We start from the raw sequence: 16,726 nt of genomic DNA, 5'->3' as shown, positions 1-16,726 counted from the left end.
GTAAACAAATTACACCGACCCACATCTGACCAGGTATCCAACTGGCAGCAATAACATCATAAAAAGACTTATATTTTAGAAGCGTTACCACTACCATGAGGAATAATGACACAGCTGTTCCATGTAGGAAGGTCAAAGGGCGTGATCTTATATTTTGGTCGATGGATTTTGTCTTTACGTAGGATTGGGCGCCTTGCCAGTTGAGTGAAGGCTATACACATGCATGCCGGATGGTGATTGAAATCACTGAACCGCCGACTCGGCGCGTACCGGCACAATTTGTGTACACACTTTGGTATTACTATACACGGCAACACAATTATGTGTGGCAACAGCAAGTTTTTATGATGGCATGGAATTTCCACAGTAGGGCTACATATCAAAACGTATCCAGTGCATATATGAATAGTATACCTAACTTGCATGTAAACTACATACTGTGAACATCATCTCTCGTACGTGGTCAGATGCATTACTGTTTACTAACAATATATAGCGTTTTCGTTTGATGACAAACGGACAGCCAATAGATATTAAGAATCATGGATAATCCAGCTGTAGAATTGGAGCTGGCTCCTACACCAATTGTGGAAGATGGAACGAACACAGCTGAAGGTCCCAGCCGACCCATCGAAGACGATGACGACATTGCTGATGATAAGGAGCTCCCTGGTAACGAAGACATTTCTGCTCAAAATAAAGGACATTCATCCTTGTTGAAAATATTCATTCCATCTCGAGGAATTTTGGTGGCACTATTGTCGTCCGTTTTGTATTCCTGTGCGGATGTATCGATCGAACTTTCAACACAACGAGTTAATCCACATCTTCTTTTAGCTATATATCCAAACGTCACCATGATAATTTCTTTGATTTGCATAATTGCCACAAGAGTTAAAGTACTGTACAGCAAAAAGCAGTATTTTTATCTTGTAGTCTCTGCTGGAGTTTACGCTACTGGTGTAACGTTGATCACATTATCAATCAGTAAAATACCCGTTGGGGACGCAGTCGCCATTTTAAATTGTATGCCCATTTTTGGTGGTATTTTTGGTTGGATACTATTGAAGCAGTCGCTACGGTTACTCGATATTATCTTTGGCATATTGTGCATCGCAGGAGTTGTATTAATCGCACGGCCTTCATTCATCTTTCCAGAATCGAGTCAAAACGACGGGATAGATTTAATCGGCGTATTGTTTGCAATAGGAGCGGCTTGCTGCTTTGGATTTGCCATCACAGCCGGTAGAAAGCTCCAAGATATGGGTATACATATTCTGTGTATATTATTTTTTAATTCTTTACTAACGATTTTAATCAATGCTACAATTTGTACTGTAATGAAACTATGGCGTGCACCCACTCCATCATATTATTGGGCGGTATCATTGACACCTGGGGTTTTCTCATGTTTTAGCCAGATAACTTTGTTCTTGGCAATCAAAATGGAACGAGCTGTCGTGGTTATAATCATTTTGACTTCAGAAATAGTTTTCACGTTTGTCCTGCAGATATTGATTATTAAGATAATCCCGCACTGGTTTTCAGCGATAGGGTCTTTTTGTATTCTACTGTCGTGTATCGGATTGTCTTCACGGCAAGTAGACGAGTTGTAAAGTAATCTTTTACACAGTTTATGTTATACCAACATCCTTTAATGTCAGTAGTATTTGCTCTTTTCATTAAATTCCGAGTTTTCCTTTTTAGAACTTCCATAAGTAGTCTATATCCCAGTAAACATTTTGACGTCGGATCGACGTTGGGTTTGGGTCGCGTGAAATGGTCGGACCGACGTCTCCCACGTTTCCGTTTGCAAAGTGGGGCAACGTCGATTCGACGTCGATTCAGACGTCCAATATTCGTTGGTCCGACGTTTGGCCGACTCTTCGGTATACCGTTCAAACGACGTTCATTGGACGTCTTTCCAACAATTAATGTCGACGTCAATTCGACGTCGATGAAACCGTCCAATATTCGTTGATCCGACGTTTGGCCGACTCTTCGGTATACGTTGAAACGACGTTAACTGGACGTCTTCCCAACATTCAATGTCGACGTCGAAACGACGTCGATAAAACCGTCCAATAATCGTCGGTCCGACGTTTGGCCGACTCTACGTTATACCGTTCAAACGACGTTCACTGCACGTCTTTCCAACATTTAATGTCGACGTCGAATCGACGTCGATGAAACCGTCCAAAATTCGTTGGTCCGACCTTTTGCCGACTCTTTGGTATACCTTTCAAACGACGTTCATTTGACGTCTTTCCAACATTTAATGTCGACGTCGAATCGACGTCGATGAAACCGTCCAATATTCGTTGGTCCGACGTTTGGCCGACTCTTCGGTATACCGTTCAAACGACGTTCATTGGAAGTTTTGCCAACATTTAATGTCGACGTTGATTTGACGTCGATGAAACCGTCCATTAATCGTTGGTCCGACGTTTGGCCGACTCTTCGGTATACAGTTAAAACGACGTACATTGGACGTTTTTCCAACAATTAATGTCGACGTCGATTCGACGTCGATGAAACCGTCCAATAATCGTAGGTCCGACGTTTGGTCGACTCTTCGGTATACGTTGAAACGACGTTAACTGGACGTCTTCCCAACATTCAATGTCGACGTCGAAACGACGTCGATAAAACCGTCCAATAATCGTCGGTCCGACGTTTGGCCGACTCTACGTTATACCGTTCAAACGACGTTCATTTCACGTCTTTCCAACATTTAATGTCGACGTCGAATCGACGTCGATGAAACCGTCCACAATTCGTTGGTCCGACCTTTGGCCGACTCTTTGGTATACCTTTCAAACGACGTTCATTTGACGTCTTTCCAACATTTAATGTCGACATCGAATCGACGTCGATGAAACCGTCCAATATTCGTTGGTCCGACGTTTGGCCGACTCTTCGGTATACCGTTCAAACGACGTTCATTGGACGTTTTTCCAACATTTAATGTCGACGTTGATTTGACGTCGATGAAACCGTCCATTATTCGTTGGTCCGACGTTTGGCCGTCTCTTCGATATACCAAACGACGTTAAGTGGACGTCTTTGTAACACATCATTTTAACGTCGGATTGACTCTGGCTTGGTTTATAGTTTACTAACAATGTATGGTAAGTTTGTTTTAAATCGAAAAATGAAAAACATGAGTTGATTGAAATATTTCGTTTTAAAAGAAAACGGCCCTTTTATATTTGATTACAATAATATGATAAAGTCACAAGAAAAGTCTACTATAAAGTTAATAGAGGTAAAATGCGCTACATAGCACAGACTATATGTTACTACAGCTGCATGTTTATTAAAAGGCAATGGAAGTTGTTGACTGTTGTTCCAAACTTGTCAACATAAACCGTTGTGGTAAAAAGGAGCGCTCTACATGTACATTGTCGTACGAGTTACACCCCACCGCCGATGAAATGCCATATGTTAAAGTCCCATTCATAGTTTCCTCATGAATTTCAGAAAACAAACTTCCGAATTAGATTCCAACGTTTCTTAACCTAAATACACTCTGACCAGGTGGGTTTTATGGAGAAAAGCTGTCGCAATCGAAAGAAAGAAACAAAAAATTTCTGTCGCCCTTATGGCGGTAACGATTTACCGTAATATCACTGCAACCGCCTACGGTTCATTACACAAATGTAAAGAAAATAGTCCATGCAGTCCTATTGGTATCGCATTTTACAAGTAGAATAGGTTTGACACCGCTAGGTCACGGTACTAATCTCCCATCAAAATATGCCTTCTCGCATTCACTACACTAGAGGTAGGGAAAATCCCGAAAACACTCGAGAAGTACAAAAAGGAAAATTACCAACAAAATAAAACAATGTAAAAAATAAATATTGAAAGCCACGAGCATTTTCCCATAACAGCAATCCAAAACAAGTAGTGATTGCCTAGTCTGTAATACAACTGAAATTTCGAAATATAAATATTTTTACATCAGTTCTGGAGTCGTTACTAGACACACGTAGATTGGAAATGTCGGTGCCTTTGTGCATATACCACATTCTGTCTATCTACAAGATGTAAGGTCATTAACCTCGTTGCACTTTTGACATTCCCTTGGTTCCCACAATCCCTTAAAAAGAAAAACATAAGAAATTGCTTGACCCGCTATTTCAGACGTCTAGTCAATTCAGAAAAAAAACAATAAAAAGATAAACAGCACGTGACGTTTCTTTCTCACTCTTGGTTGGTCCTTTCAATGACAGATTTGATGAATTAGGTAACATTGAACCAATGAGTGACCAGATGCCCGAACATGAGTGAGCCCAAGAGTTGTTATTTCAGAGGCATGTCAGTAGGGAAAAGTTAGTCGAAACAATCGCTCTTAGCTAGTGATCGTTGTTTGCGGACGTACCGGCTATTTAAGTAAACATGGTTTCTTATCAGTATCTTGAAGTAACTTAACAACGCTAATTGGACTTTAATTTAGAGACGAGAGAGGTAATCTTATAATCAACGGAATATTTGACTCATTTACTTGAGCAAGGGCGAGAAATCGAGATACCAGTTATACCGAGCTCACAAGGCGTCGTCACACTCGTAGCAGTAAACCGCCTCATAACACTTGTTACGGATCGCCATTCCAGCCTAATAATTTTTTTTCCAATTAATACGAGAATAAACGCAATAATACAGATATCGTGCTACCAAAAACACGGAATGAGCAGTATCGATAGAGTTGATAGGTAAGTACATATTTATCCCATCAGTTGTTTAATTATCATGTTACTCGTTCTCAGTTGCTTAGTCAATTACTGCAGAGTAGAAATAAGATACCGAATTGATCATGCCCTGGATAACACTACAGTCGGTACGGGAAGGGCATATGCCGTGGACCTATCAAGTATCAACCGATGTTTTCAATAGCAGTTGGTATATAGTTGCAGTACAATATTTGTATATACTATTTTTATTTGTAGCATATTTGGCTAATGCCTGAATCCCAACACCCTCTAACTTAGATTAAAGTTCAGGCCGGGATTTCCTTTGTAAGAATTTTTTGTTGTTGTAAAGTCGGTCTGCGTATCGACCAGCATGTAGCAGTGCTAATTTTAAAGGTATGCAGTATTTCCGCGAATTATGCCAGAAATTTAAATATGGTCACCTTTGGTCATAATTCTTAAATTGTTTTTATTACCGCCTTCGAAGAAATTTACCCCACTGAGAAATTCTTTCGTCTTGGGTGTTCATTAAGAAAATGTCCGAGAACAATTTGGAGAATAACGACCTCCAGGAAAATACTTTTTGAAAATGTCTAGCAATTATAAAGTGCTATAATTTGGGGCCTATGCAGACTACTTTTAAACTGGGGGTGGTAACTTGATAATAGTCACCAAAAGTATGGTGGGATAAGAAAATTGCCAGAATGGCTTCTGGTCACTACCAATCTTATATAATAACTCACCATTTTGTATTTAAGCACTCTTAATTTGTAAGAAAAAAAGTAGCACCATCCTCTGGGAAAGGCACTGGAGGAACCAGGAAGCAAACAGAATACCACCAGGCTCCAGCATGTAGTTTATATGTCATGCAGGCACTTTGGGCTGATATGAGGCTAAGGACTACTTTGAATTGTAATAAAATATCTTTCACTAGGAGAATGGAATTGCATTTGATGCAAGGATGTAGACCCTGCAAGATTTTTTTACTGATTACTTTTACTGCTATAGTCTTCAAAATGTGTTAGAAGACTATAATATAGCCATTAATATTTACAAGGCATGTTAAGTGAAAGGAACAGTTTAATGACAGTTCAAAAGTGTCACACTAAAGTTAAACAATGGGAAAGCAGTCTTGATATTGATAATGGAAAGATGATCTAGGCTTATGTTGAATTTAAAGTATTTGACTTTAATCAAGCTGACAATCTGGCTGTTGTGCCTGCCTGTCCTTGCGGGCACCAGTCCGGTCTGCAGCATGTTTTGGCCATAATTTAATGACTGCTTCCACCTGTGACTGGGTTGCTGTTTTTGTCAAAGGGTTTCTTGAGATGGCCCCTAGGGACAATAGGAAAAAACGAAGAGCAATTATAAGTATAATCACATGAATAAACCAAGAGAAAATGTAATCTAATGACTGACCGCATGGCTTAATTGATATTATGTTGTTTATTTCAGGCAAGTCTCATCCCAAATGATTGGAGGGCATTGATGATACTTATCAACTTGGTCCAATTTTACTGCTCTGCTCAGCGCTTTGCAAAGATGAGTACATTATCTTATATGAATTACAGTCACACATTGCAGTCTGACAAAACCATTAAATCTACACAAAGTTGCTTGATGGTTAAAATATGGGCCTTGGCCTTTTGGGAAAGATGTATACAATGCATAATGTTTGTGTGTAGTTCAGTGTGAAGCTTTTCTACATGTAACATGATGCATCATTGAAGCACTGTTAGTTTGTCACAGTATATATACCATTTGAACAACTGGGACGATTTTATTTTTTTTATTATAGGCATTTGTATACTTACTAAAAATCAAATCTTTCAGAAGAAGGGTAGAAAAGGCTTTCTTTTCGGCACTCCCCCTGCCTAACCAGTTGAATTTTGTGGCCAAGGCACTGCTCATTAGGAATGATAAAATCCTTCTCACACTACTATCCAAGTTGGTCCCACCTATCATAGACAGCTTCTGGACCTATATAAGGAGGTGATTGCGAAAAAAAAATGAAATTTATTAAGGAACAAAGTTTATGTTATCCAGTTGTAATAAGTTATGAATTGTTTACTTGTTATTTACCACCACACTACTATTAGTATTACATTAGTTGTAATTAATTTATTTTCTAAAAATATGTATTTGGTAAACATTACTACAAGAAGTATAATTAAAAAGTAATATATTTCAAAATGTATGTAGTTAACAGAGATACAATTTTTTCAAAAAAATAATGCAAATATATCTCAGATAGAGGTATGACTTATGACATACCACGTATGACAGGAGTGGGGTCACTGGGTGCATAAGTATCTAAGAGTTTGGCAAGATTGTTTAAAACTGTAAGACTCCTACCACTCCCAGTTGAAAAAAAAGTAGTGCAATTTTTAAAGCAATATGCAATTATAAGGCTCATAGAGCAAATTTTAAACTGTGCCATCTACACTTATAACTTGGGTTGAAATATGAGACTTATAGACCACATAGCATCATATGTCTATTTAATATGGCTGTGAAAAGGTTTTCATTAACTTTATATTACAAATTGATGGAGCACGAAATTACAGCAAGTTAAAATTAGTCAAAAACTCAATCATAGAACGCTTACACTACTGGTTTCTTTAAAAACGTGCAATCAAAAACACACAAAAAACATTTCTTACCAGTTTTTTCCTTGATCCTGTGTCATTTTTAAGTTTTTCCTCCAAAGAAGTTATACCTTCAAGGGACTTTAGAGGAAATTCATTTAGCCAATCGTCTTCTTCACTCTCTGGTAGGACGTTTGCCTCAGTCAGTGTTTTTAGCAGCAACTTGTTGTGCTGAACCTCCGCCTTAATCTCCGTCAGCATCGAGATTACCCTTTTTTCAAAATCTAATAAAAGTTGACAACAACAAAATAAACTTAGTTACATTCCTATAAACTCCATGTGTCATAGTAAAACTGTGTTCCCTTAAAAATTATACTGTACATTAGGTCTTTCATTTTTTGTTGTTGCATATTTAGCATCAATTTAATAATAAATAACAATTCACAAGAATATAAATAAATAATATTAAATAGTAACAAATATTACTTTGTCTTCATACCTTAGCATTTTTGGTTTCGATGATAATCGTAACATTTGCAATCATGCGTGTGTGTGTGCGTTTGTGACGCCCAGCTTGTAAACACGATATCTCAAGAAGGGAAGCTTGGACAGTTCTCATATTTGGTACATAGGAGTACCTTATTGAGTACAAGAAGCCTATTGTTTTTGGTGTAGGTCAGAGGTCATTTAAGGTCACCAGGGGTCAAATAGTGAGAAGCTTGTAAACATGATATCTCAAGAAGCAAAGCTTGGATTGATTTCATATTTGGTATCTAGGTTGACCACATTAAGTACAAAAAGCCTATCGTTTTTGGTGGATGTCGAAGGTCATTTAGGGTCACCAGGGGTCAACTTGTAAAAACCTTTTCATAATATAGGTATCTCCCATCGTCCAGCCTATAAGTAGATGACATGGGCGATTCGCCTCATAAGAATAGGAGAGCCTATTGACAATTGAAAATGATCTTACGGGCATCCGTAGATTTGAATCCGAACTCGCGACAATATCCCCATTGACTTAAGTGTGTCGCTAGAAGTCCTGAATTACTATGTACATAGCTACATACATGTGTGTGTGTGTGTAAAACAGTGTCTTCCAAGGCTTGCTTGCAGACCATAGATATATAAAAGTGCTAGAGCTACTGCAACACTTGTCACTCATCCGTATGGATATTTTGCTAAAAAGTTGATGTGATTTTGATGGAATAGTGCATTTGAATGGCGAAGCATGCCTTCTCTAGAAAATATTTGTAGATCATTGGTAGTTCTGGTTGGATGTAAGTTGCACAGGTACCACGAATTTCAAAACATTTCTTGGCCAGCTGCCAAGGAGAAACTAGGTCAAGCACCTGTGAACTTGAGATTTGTTTTCACTTCATGGAGTTGGCTGTAATGTTGGCCTAGTTTTTCTCAACTTGTGAAACTACCATTGACAGGTTCCAACAAGGTTGATATTTTGGGACTAGTTGTGAATGGGGTAAGGGATTGTTTCAAAACATAACAGTCATGTGATCCAATGTCAACAAAGGTCAATCAGGGGTCAAAAACTAGTATTTTTGCAATAACTTGAGAACCAAATGTCCATCAAGGTTGGGAGTTACGCTATTGTAATACAATAGTCGACCTGCATTTGGGTGACCTTTGACCTCAGGTTGACCTCCAGTGACCTGTGTTAGCTTCTTTCAAGTTGATTCTTTCAAGTTTCGTGGGCATATTCCAATCTAAATTGTCCATAAGTGGACTCCTCTGCAACCTTAATGTGCAAAGTTATTAGCGATTTGGTTTGGTTTGTAATACTTGGTGTGCGGATTCATAACATTGAGTACAAGAACCCTACTGTTTTTGATGGAGGTGTGTATAACCACGTACAGACTGACCTGTGTTAGCATGCCATAGTGTTATTGTAACAGCTAGTTCTGGTTATATACTAACAAGCAGAAGTCTAGTGCATTGAAGTCATCGAAACCTCAATGCATTTTGCATTCTGGTTTTAATTGAAACAATTGAAACATGTGTCAATTGCTTTAATTTAATGAAGCTGAAAATTCTGTAAATCAATAGAGCTAATGTACAATGCTTGCAAATAATTGAAAAGAGTTAAAAGAAAATTACCAGGGCAATGGAAAGAAGAGGCTGCACTATTGTCCAAAGTTTGGTTGAGGAAGCAAGGTGGGGTTCAAGTTGGAGAGCGCGGTGGGCAGGAGATAGAGCAAGCGGAGTTACAGGTGTTGAAGTTGATGGAAATGATGGTGGTCTGGGTCGCTTTGGTGAGGCAGGAAACTCCTCATCACTCGAGCTTTCAACCATATAACATTGATTAGGTCTGCAATAAAATAAAAAAATAAAATAAAAATTAAATTACCATAATACAATAATGATAACCTAAAATCTATCTTACTTTGACCACTTTTACGCTAACAAATCACCCTCCCACCCCAGTTGAAAAGAGAAACTTGGTGATAATTATACTTTGGTGCTTCACTGCTTTGTATACATGTGTGACTCTATCAGTCTTTTTGCTGTGTTGGGACTTACTTTTGTTTTCTTCCTATGGTTACTTCCTCATCTCCTGTCTGCAGGTCTGACTCATCTTCAGCCTGCCTTAGTTTGGAAACTGCCTTGTCATATGAATCTGTATGGAATAATATAAAATATGCCCCATGTATTTGAATACCTTTACTTTGAATTTGTGAAGTTACATTTTTATTTTATTCCTTGGTAAATTGAAAAATATCAGGAAACAGTTGGATAACCCAGCCAAAATGAGAAGGATAAACAAAGGGCATGAGACAGGGTGAGGGGGAGGGGGTCCTTATAGATTAGGTAACCACTGGACAGAGCACTTGTGAGTTCATAGCCCATCGTGGTGAAACAGTGCGTTCAATGGTAGTTACTGCATTAATTTATTACTGTTCTCCAACATTTCATCTCAAACTTCTGGGCTGGGCTGTGTAGCATATTAGCAACAAGTATTAAAACCAGTACTTAGAAATGGGGGCAAATAGAGAGTATGAAGACACACCCTTCAATTATATTTAACATAATTTTTACTTACTTGTTGCATATAGTTTTCTTATTTTAAAAGCCTTCCAACTTGTCTCGGGCTCTGTGGTAGTCTTCAGAGCCTTTGCCAAACTTGCTGAAGATTTGAAGGGGGGCCACAAACAAGTACCCTCAGAAACCATCCATTTCTCATTGATGATGGCTATCTCCTTAGAGTCCGTAAACTCCACAATGTGATACAATGGGTCCATGCTAAGATTGAGTAATATAATTTTTCTAATTTATGTTAAAGTGATGATCATATATGTAAGTAAATGAAGTGTTAAAATGTATTTAACATTAAACTTAAACTAACAGTAACTGGCCTCAAGTCTCCTTAATATAAACTTGCTCTTTAATGAAGGATAGGCATTGCAATGAACCAATTTCTATGCGGTAAAAGTACATATTTTTTGAAAATTTCCCTCGAATGTGATACCTGTAGATTTTCACTTATACTGTCAACTTGTAAAATTCCTATACACTTTGATTCACAAGGATAGCTAAAATAATTTTCCTTGTGAGTGAATGATCGATAAACCACATACAAATCATCATTGGTAACAAAAAAGTTTTGCACTAGGCACACATCATTCCCTATTTGAACACAATTGTCCCCAGTGCAAAGAGTTATATGGACATTCAAATCTTTGTGATAAAAGTAGGCATACTGTGACATAGCTAAATGTCCTTCTGGCACTGGCCCATTTGAATGTTCTTGTTTGAGGATAGTGCACTCATTGTTCTTCATGCTTTTCTGAATTTCCCCCTTTCTCAACAGATGCCCAACTACTTGCCGCAGTGGCAGTGATGGCTTTTTCACCATTTTCTTCAATGTGCCCAAATAACTTTCAAATGGAAATGCAGAAACATTATCTAGTGGACCATATTTACGTGCATCATCAGCAAGATGAAGCAAACAATGTACATTGTACACTACCATTTCCTTGCCATACAATTTGGAGAAATGTGCAACAAACAGTTTTAATAATTCTTCAGAATAATCAATCAATGATGATTGGTTACAAAGCCTTGGTGACAACAGAATTTGAACTGCAACGGAAAGCAGCATGAAGTTGTGGTAAAGGTTCACTGGTATTTGGCTAGAAAGGACTAATGGACCAGTGTAGACTAAGAATTGACGGAACTCCGTAGCCTTCCATCTATCAACTTCTCGGAGTGATCTAGGTTTTCTTGAAAACTCTCTTGGCATGAACTCTCTAAGTGAAATCATCTTCTCAGAAATTGCATTGATCACTCTGGTTGGCATTCTAGTTTTGAGCGGACCTTTCATCCACAAACCCAGCAGTTTACGAGTAACACCCAGACACACCAGATGCATATAATCTAATGGAAATTGGGAAACTAATCCTATAGAAGTAGATGAAAATGGAGATTGTTCAAGGTGGTGATCTTCGTCAAGCATTTGTTGGAAACTTTCGTCAGTTCTTAAACTATCTGCACTTTCTTTGTACACCATTTTTCCCATCCAAGTTCCAGTTTGTATGCACCGATCACAGCCTTTGTAGGAGGAGTGCCCTTTTACACGCTTTATTAAGGCACGAGCCGGGGCATCACAAATAACAGCAGATATTGAAAATTGGTATTTTGCCCCACAATGCTCAATACCATGTTCTTCGAGACTTGTAACCTCGTCAATTAATGGTTTTAAGAATTCATTAACTGGAGATGGTTTCGACATTCCAGAAAATATTCCAATTGGAAATGGTGTACTGTCAAAAATTTGATCAGTGATCCCCAAAATTGGCCAGAACTGCATATTTGAACTGCGAAACAGGGGTAGACCATCAATGTTAATTTTAATTGAGATAGATTCTTTACATGGCTGTGATAACTGCATTTTTGATTTAATGTAGTTAGCAATGCCAAAGTGATAGTACTTGCCCCCTGCTATGTTTTCAAAAGAAATGTCTTTAATGGGCTTTAGAAGTGATCTTGGATCCTTTGGCAAATCTATGTGGTATGGTTTTAAAATGTTTAACAAACTAGATACTGCTGTTTGTGATATGTTGTTTGATGTAGCCCATTCCCCCAACTGATCAGAGAGGCTCATTTCATCAACATCTGACTGGCTACTAGAACATTGTGAAAGCTCTTCAAATTCACTTTCAGAATTACTACTAGGCCTGTGGGTAACTCCAGGATTGTTTAATGTATTGTTGAAGAGGTGTTTGCTTTCAGAAGGCCTAGTGCTAAGCCTAACATTGTCATGGCCTGTTTGTGATACTGTGGGGCTAGAAGTAAAATTTAGTGCAGTATTTGTGACTGGAATGTCTAAGTTGCTGGGCTCTTGAATCTGTTTAGGAACTTTACTCTTATCTATTTTGAGATAGGGGTGGTGCTTTAGTTGAAATTGTACATTACGTCTTATTTTCCAATACGATATTGGTTTTACATAAGCCATAGCAAAGAAGAAATGTTGAAAATTCGAGACTTAAGCTACGGGCAGTTGTGCTCAACTGGCCTAAAATATCCTCTTAGTCTCAGAGGGAACTATATTGAGTATTCAAGACAGGTGTGGGGATTTTGTCTTTCCTAAACTGTTATTGTTAAATTAATATCCCAGTGTCCCTGGGCATTCTCTTCTTTGGGATTGTGAACTAGCCTCTAGGCCCTAGTCTAGGATAGTATCGAATATGGTAAAAAACACTTTTGGTGCCTTTTTTGGTAATGTTTAAGAATACGATATAGGAGGGGGGGGGGGGTGATCCTAGCTTGGGGCAGTTTGAAACTGGGAGTGGGACGAAAATTGTAGCAACCCCTGGGCCTAAGCTCAATTATTTACCTTTATTGTTATACCGTTCGAAGAATAGACCTAGGCCCTAGCCTTTTAATGTTTGAAAAAATAAAATTGACCTCCTACGTCTAGGCCTTGTCCGACTTCATAAAGAGGAACACAATGAGGACGTTATCATTTCAGTTTCTGCTATACTCCAGTATAGGTTATAACTTAATTCGAGGAATCAACAAAAAACAGACAAGGCCTAGGCTATAACATCCTACCGCCTGTGCAGTATATACAACAGCATACACTAGGTTGGTAAATAAATCTGAGCCTATAGGCTATACATAGTATAACAACATAAGTATACAGAGCAAGGTCCTTATTTTCAACAAATTATATCGAATCCTTGGCAGTTTTGTTTTTTTGAGACCGCTGCCACTAGTTTTGCATTTATTATATAAAAACCTTGTACTCCGAAAAATCTCGTAACCGCAAATCCCTGTTTGATGCTGATCAATTTGTTATAGCTATAACGGCCGGTTAATGTATGTTAGACGTGGAATGTTTGTCATATATACAATGTATAGTCCATGCCTCGCAAGCTGCGAGATCAAACACGTGCATGTAAAACGTGTATGATTACAGCAACTTATCATACTTGTACGTACGTACGATTCGACCAGCCGGTCATTGTGTAGGAGAGTGATTATTTATGTTAATATTTACGCGGGAAACCTTCAATGTTGAATATGTGAGGGCGTGTGTTTGCACTAAAGGGAATATGTGACTTATCTAACGTGTGGGATTCATATCAGTTATACGAGCAAGGGATGATACACGTAGCATATTTGGTCCCCGTTTCCGGAAACTGAATAAATTAGAATTAACTAAAGATTTGATACTGATCCAAATATTATACAAGTAGTGTAATATGGAAAGTTGCAGGTGTGAAATATTGTCGAATGAAACCTTTTGTTTGACTTTTTGCTTGCACACATTTTGCAAGTCGAAGAGGCACTCCCCCCATGTAATCGCTATACTACCCCCCCCCCCCCCCGTCAAGGAAAATTTAATTTGCCTCAAGTACTCAACAGTAACAGCTCTACAGAATCGTGCTATTAAGGCTTAGATCTTTATCAAATTTTAGTGTGATATAGCTCACACTATTTGCACAAGAAATATTTGGAAGTAATTTATTCTAATTTAGTTTGGATCCTTTTGTCAACAGCCTTTAATTCACCGAATGTCCGAACGTTATATGTAGGCTTTATTTTGCATGTTTACAGTTTTGTACTGACGTACTTTGTGCTAAGAAAATGTAATCTTTTGTATTTTCAATTGTCCGAATGGTTGACTCATTAAAAGACCGTTTTGAACGAGAAGTCAATTTTTTTCTATTTCTTAAGCCAGGTTCGGCATTTGCACGATCGTATTTAAGAATAAAATACGGTAGTGTTTTATAACCGCGAAAATAGATCGCATTCTGGCGCAGGAGCTATGTTTGATCTACCTAAGTTAGCAGATAACCAGTAGCTATAAAGGAGGTCCCACACTCTAGAAGTTTCAGCCTCGGCAACACTTAAAAGATGGGCCTGACCTATACTAAAGCATTAAAAACTTGACCCTTTGTTTATTTGCACGTGATTATTGGGCCTATATGACCAATTATCATGGGTCATGGCTAATCGTACATTACATGACCCAGCCTATACATGAGATTTAATGCGGAGGTTGGGGGTAGTCTGCTGTGCTGTGAAAATATAAAACGGTATGAAAGAGTCGTACTGTTTTTATGTTGTTTACATTAATTCCAATTTAAAATTGAGTTGCCGTGGCAACAGCCCTAGCGCCCACACCAAATTAACAAACAGATTGTGACCGGAAATGGCGGATGAAACTCCCTATAAATGAGTGTTTCTGTGTGTGTGTGTGGGGGGGGGGGGGCACTACATGGCTAAACAGTGGCCAGTCTACCTAGAATTAAACCAATGGTACAGGTATAAGCTTTTTGACAGACATGTCAAGAAAGCGTCGGTACCCGACAGAACCACGAGTTTTGGCAAGAAGTTGAGTTATTCTATAATGTGTGAGACATGTCCCCTTATGACCACCGTTAAAGTGTCGTGTTGCACAATTACAACTCGTAAATATTATTAAAAAAATGAACAAGCAACAACACTGAATTCCACTATGGAGCAACCAAAATTCAACGCAATTATATAATGCTATGTTCGCGAGATTAGTATAGTGCAATTCGTCAAATCATTGAAGAGTAATTTTCTTTTTAATTTCCCGACTTTCTTTGAAAAAGTTTGGCACTCTTCAAATTACAGAAAATTAATCCGTTGATGAGATCCGTCGGTTGTACGGTCAAAACGGCAATTTCTAGAATCACGTTACCATCTCAACATTTTTCAGATATTTGTAGTTTTGTTAAAGTTGGTAACCTGCCAATTTGCAGAAACTTGAAGGAGATACTTTATCTCGTCAACATTTTCCGATTTCTGTCATTTTTGAGATAGTAGCAACTCAGTGTGCGACTCAGCAAATTACAGAAAATTAATAAATTAACAACATTCAATACCAAGTTTGTGAATTTTATGACGTTATCGTCTCGTCAACTCGACAATTTTACCGTTGTTTGTGGTTTAGAAAAGTCGGTAACTGTTCAATGCAATGTCCCTTCTGCGCTACCATAGTCTTGGACAGCGCATATTAGGAAAACTGACATTCCTCTTTCACGTTGGCTCAGCAGAAGATGAAAGCGCTGCCGACGCACATTTGTCTACGGAAGTGTTATAAAAGCGTAGTCGGGGATGTGTTTGTGAGGATATGGGATGGGGCATAACGAGGTATGCTCTAGTGCGTCAAACGATTACTTGATTCATAATTGTTATATGGAGCTGCCATGGCCGAATCAATTATTTAAGTTAAACGTTACCTCAATATTACTGCACCAGATATGGTTCTTTCTTTCACTCGCAGTGCAAGTGTTATGGAAGAAAACGAGTGTAGATTTGCAATATACTTGTTAACATGTTTAACATTGCTCTATAGTTTCATTTTACTGAAAATATGTCTCCTTTTATTGGATTCATTTAAGTTTTACTTACCTTAATAACGGCATGATAAGCGAGAAGTTGTTGTATATACTGACGGTACTTTCACAGCTTTCGTCTGAGTCGCATATGATTGCCAGTGTTAAGTTGGATGTCACGGATACACGTATTTCGAAATGTTTATTTTACGTTATATTTACAAACTGTATTAAACGTCGAAGGTATACGTATTCACGTAAGCGCCCGCTGTTCATAATTGATTCGACACCGATCCAACGAACTGTTTATGATATAGTATATTTCTAGATAGTCATTGGAGCGTATAAAGATGGAAGCTTATATACTTCTACCGCCAATGCCGTTCCAACACCGAACTAGTTCAGCCGACGTCGATCCAACGAATCGTTTATGATTAGTCTATTTTGAATTGTTGTTTTAACGTCGTTTAATATGGCGTCTCTTGTCGACACTTCATTCGACGTCGATCCAACCAACTATATCAATGATTAAGTCGGAGAGACATTTACCGTGCGACGTCGCCTGTCCGTAGTTGAACCGACGTCGATCCAACGAACCGTTTATGATTAGTATATTCTT

General features: G+C 38.3%; 2 protein-coding genes across 4 annotated transcripts; one reads left to right on the top strand and one right to left on the bottom strand.

Annotated features, from left to right (window-relative positions):
* Nucleotides 1-12: 12 nt before the first annotated feature.
* On the top strand, nt 13-4,318 carry LOC139971007 (solute carrier family 35 member G1-like). The gene has a single exon (XM_071977129.1). It carries the CDS (start codon nt 543-545, stop codon nt 1,614-1,616), a length of 1,074 nt encoding a protein of 357 aa, XP_071833230.1. The 5' UTR covers nt 13-542; the 3' UTR covers nt 1,617-4,318.
* Nucleotides 4,319-4,453: 135 nt separating this feature from the next.
* LOC139971005 (uncharacterized) lies at nt 4,454-16,352 on the bottom strand. 3 transcript variants are annotated; one of them, XM_071977127.1, is made up of 7 exons: nt 16,184-16,352; nt 10,338-10,537; nt 9,818-9,914; nt 9,395-9,605; nt 7,358-7,566; nt 6,509-6,674; nt 4,454-6,029 (listed from the first exon to the last, which is right to left on the bottom strand). In XM_071977127.1, exons 1-5 carry the CDS (start codon nt 16,195-16,197, stop codon nt 7,549-7,551), a joined length of 540 nt encoding a protein of 179 aa, XP_071833228.1. In that variant the 5' UTR covers nt 16,198-16,352; the 3' UTR covers nt 4,454-6,029; nt 6,509-6,674; nt 7,358-7,548. The 3 variants fall into 3 exon arrangements, with proteins under 3 accessions (XP_071833228.1, XP_071833229.1, XP_071833227.1); XM_071977128.1 differs by lacking the exon at nt 16,184-16,352 and adding an exon at nt 13,536-15,684; XM_071977126.1 differs by lacking the exon at nt 16,184-16,352 and having other exon boundaries at nt 10,338-14,736.
* Between the last annotated feature and the right edge of the window lie 374 nt (nt 16,353-16,726).

This window comes from Apostichopus japonicus, chromosome 8 (assembly GCF_037975245.1).
Source record: "Apostichopus japonicus isolate 1M-3 chromosome 8, ASM3797524v1, whole genome shotgun sequence".
NCBI classification, from domain to species: domain Eukaryota; kingdom Metazoa; phylum Echinodermata; class Holothuroidea; order Aspidochirotida; family Stichopodidae; genus Apostichopus; species Apostichopus japonicus.
The sequence above is the reverse complement of the archived record's forward strand: the minus strand, read 5'-3'. Positions and strand labels throughout refer to the sequence as shown.

Excerpts from the sequence above, each read along its gene's own strand:
- LOC139971005 (XM_071977126.1), bottom strand. The coding sequence starts at position 12,749 with ATGGCTTATGTAAAACCAATATCGTATTGGAAAATAAGACGTAATGTA.
- LOC139971007 (XM_071977129.1), top strand. The coding sequence starts at position 543 with ATGGATAATCCAGCTGTAGAATTGGAGCTGGCTCCTACACCAATTGTG.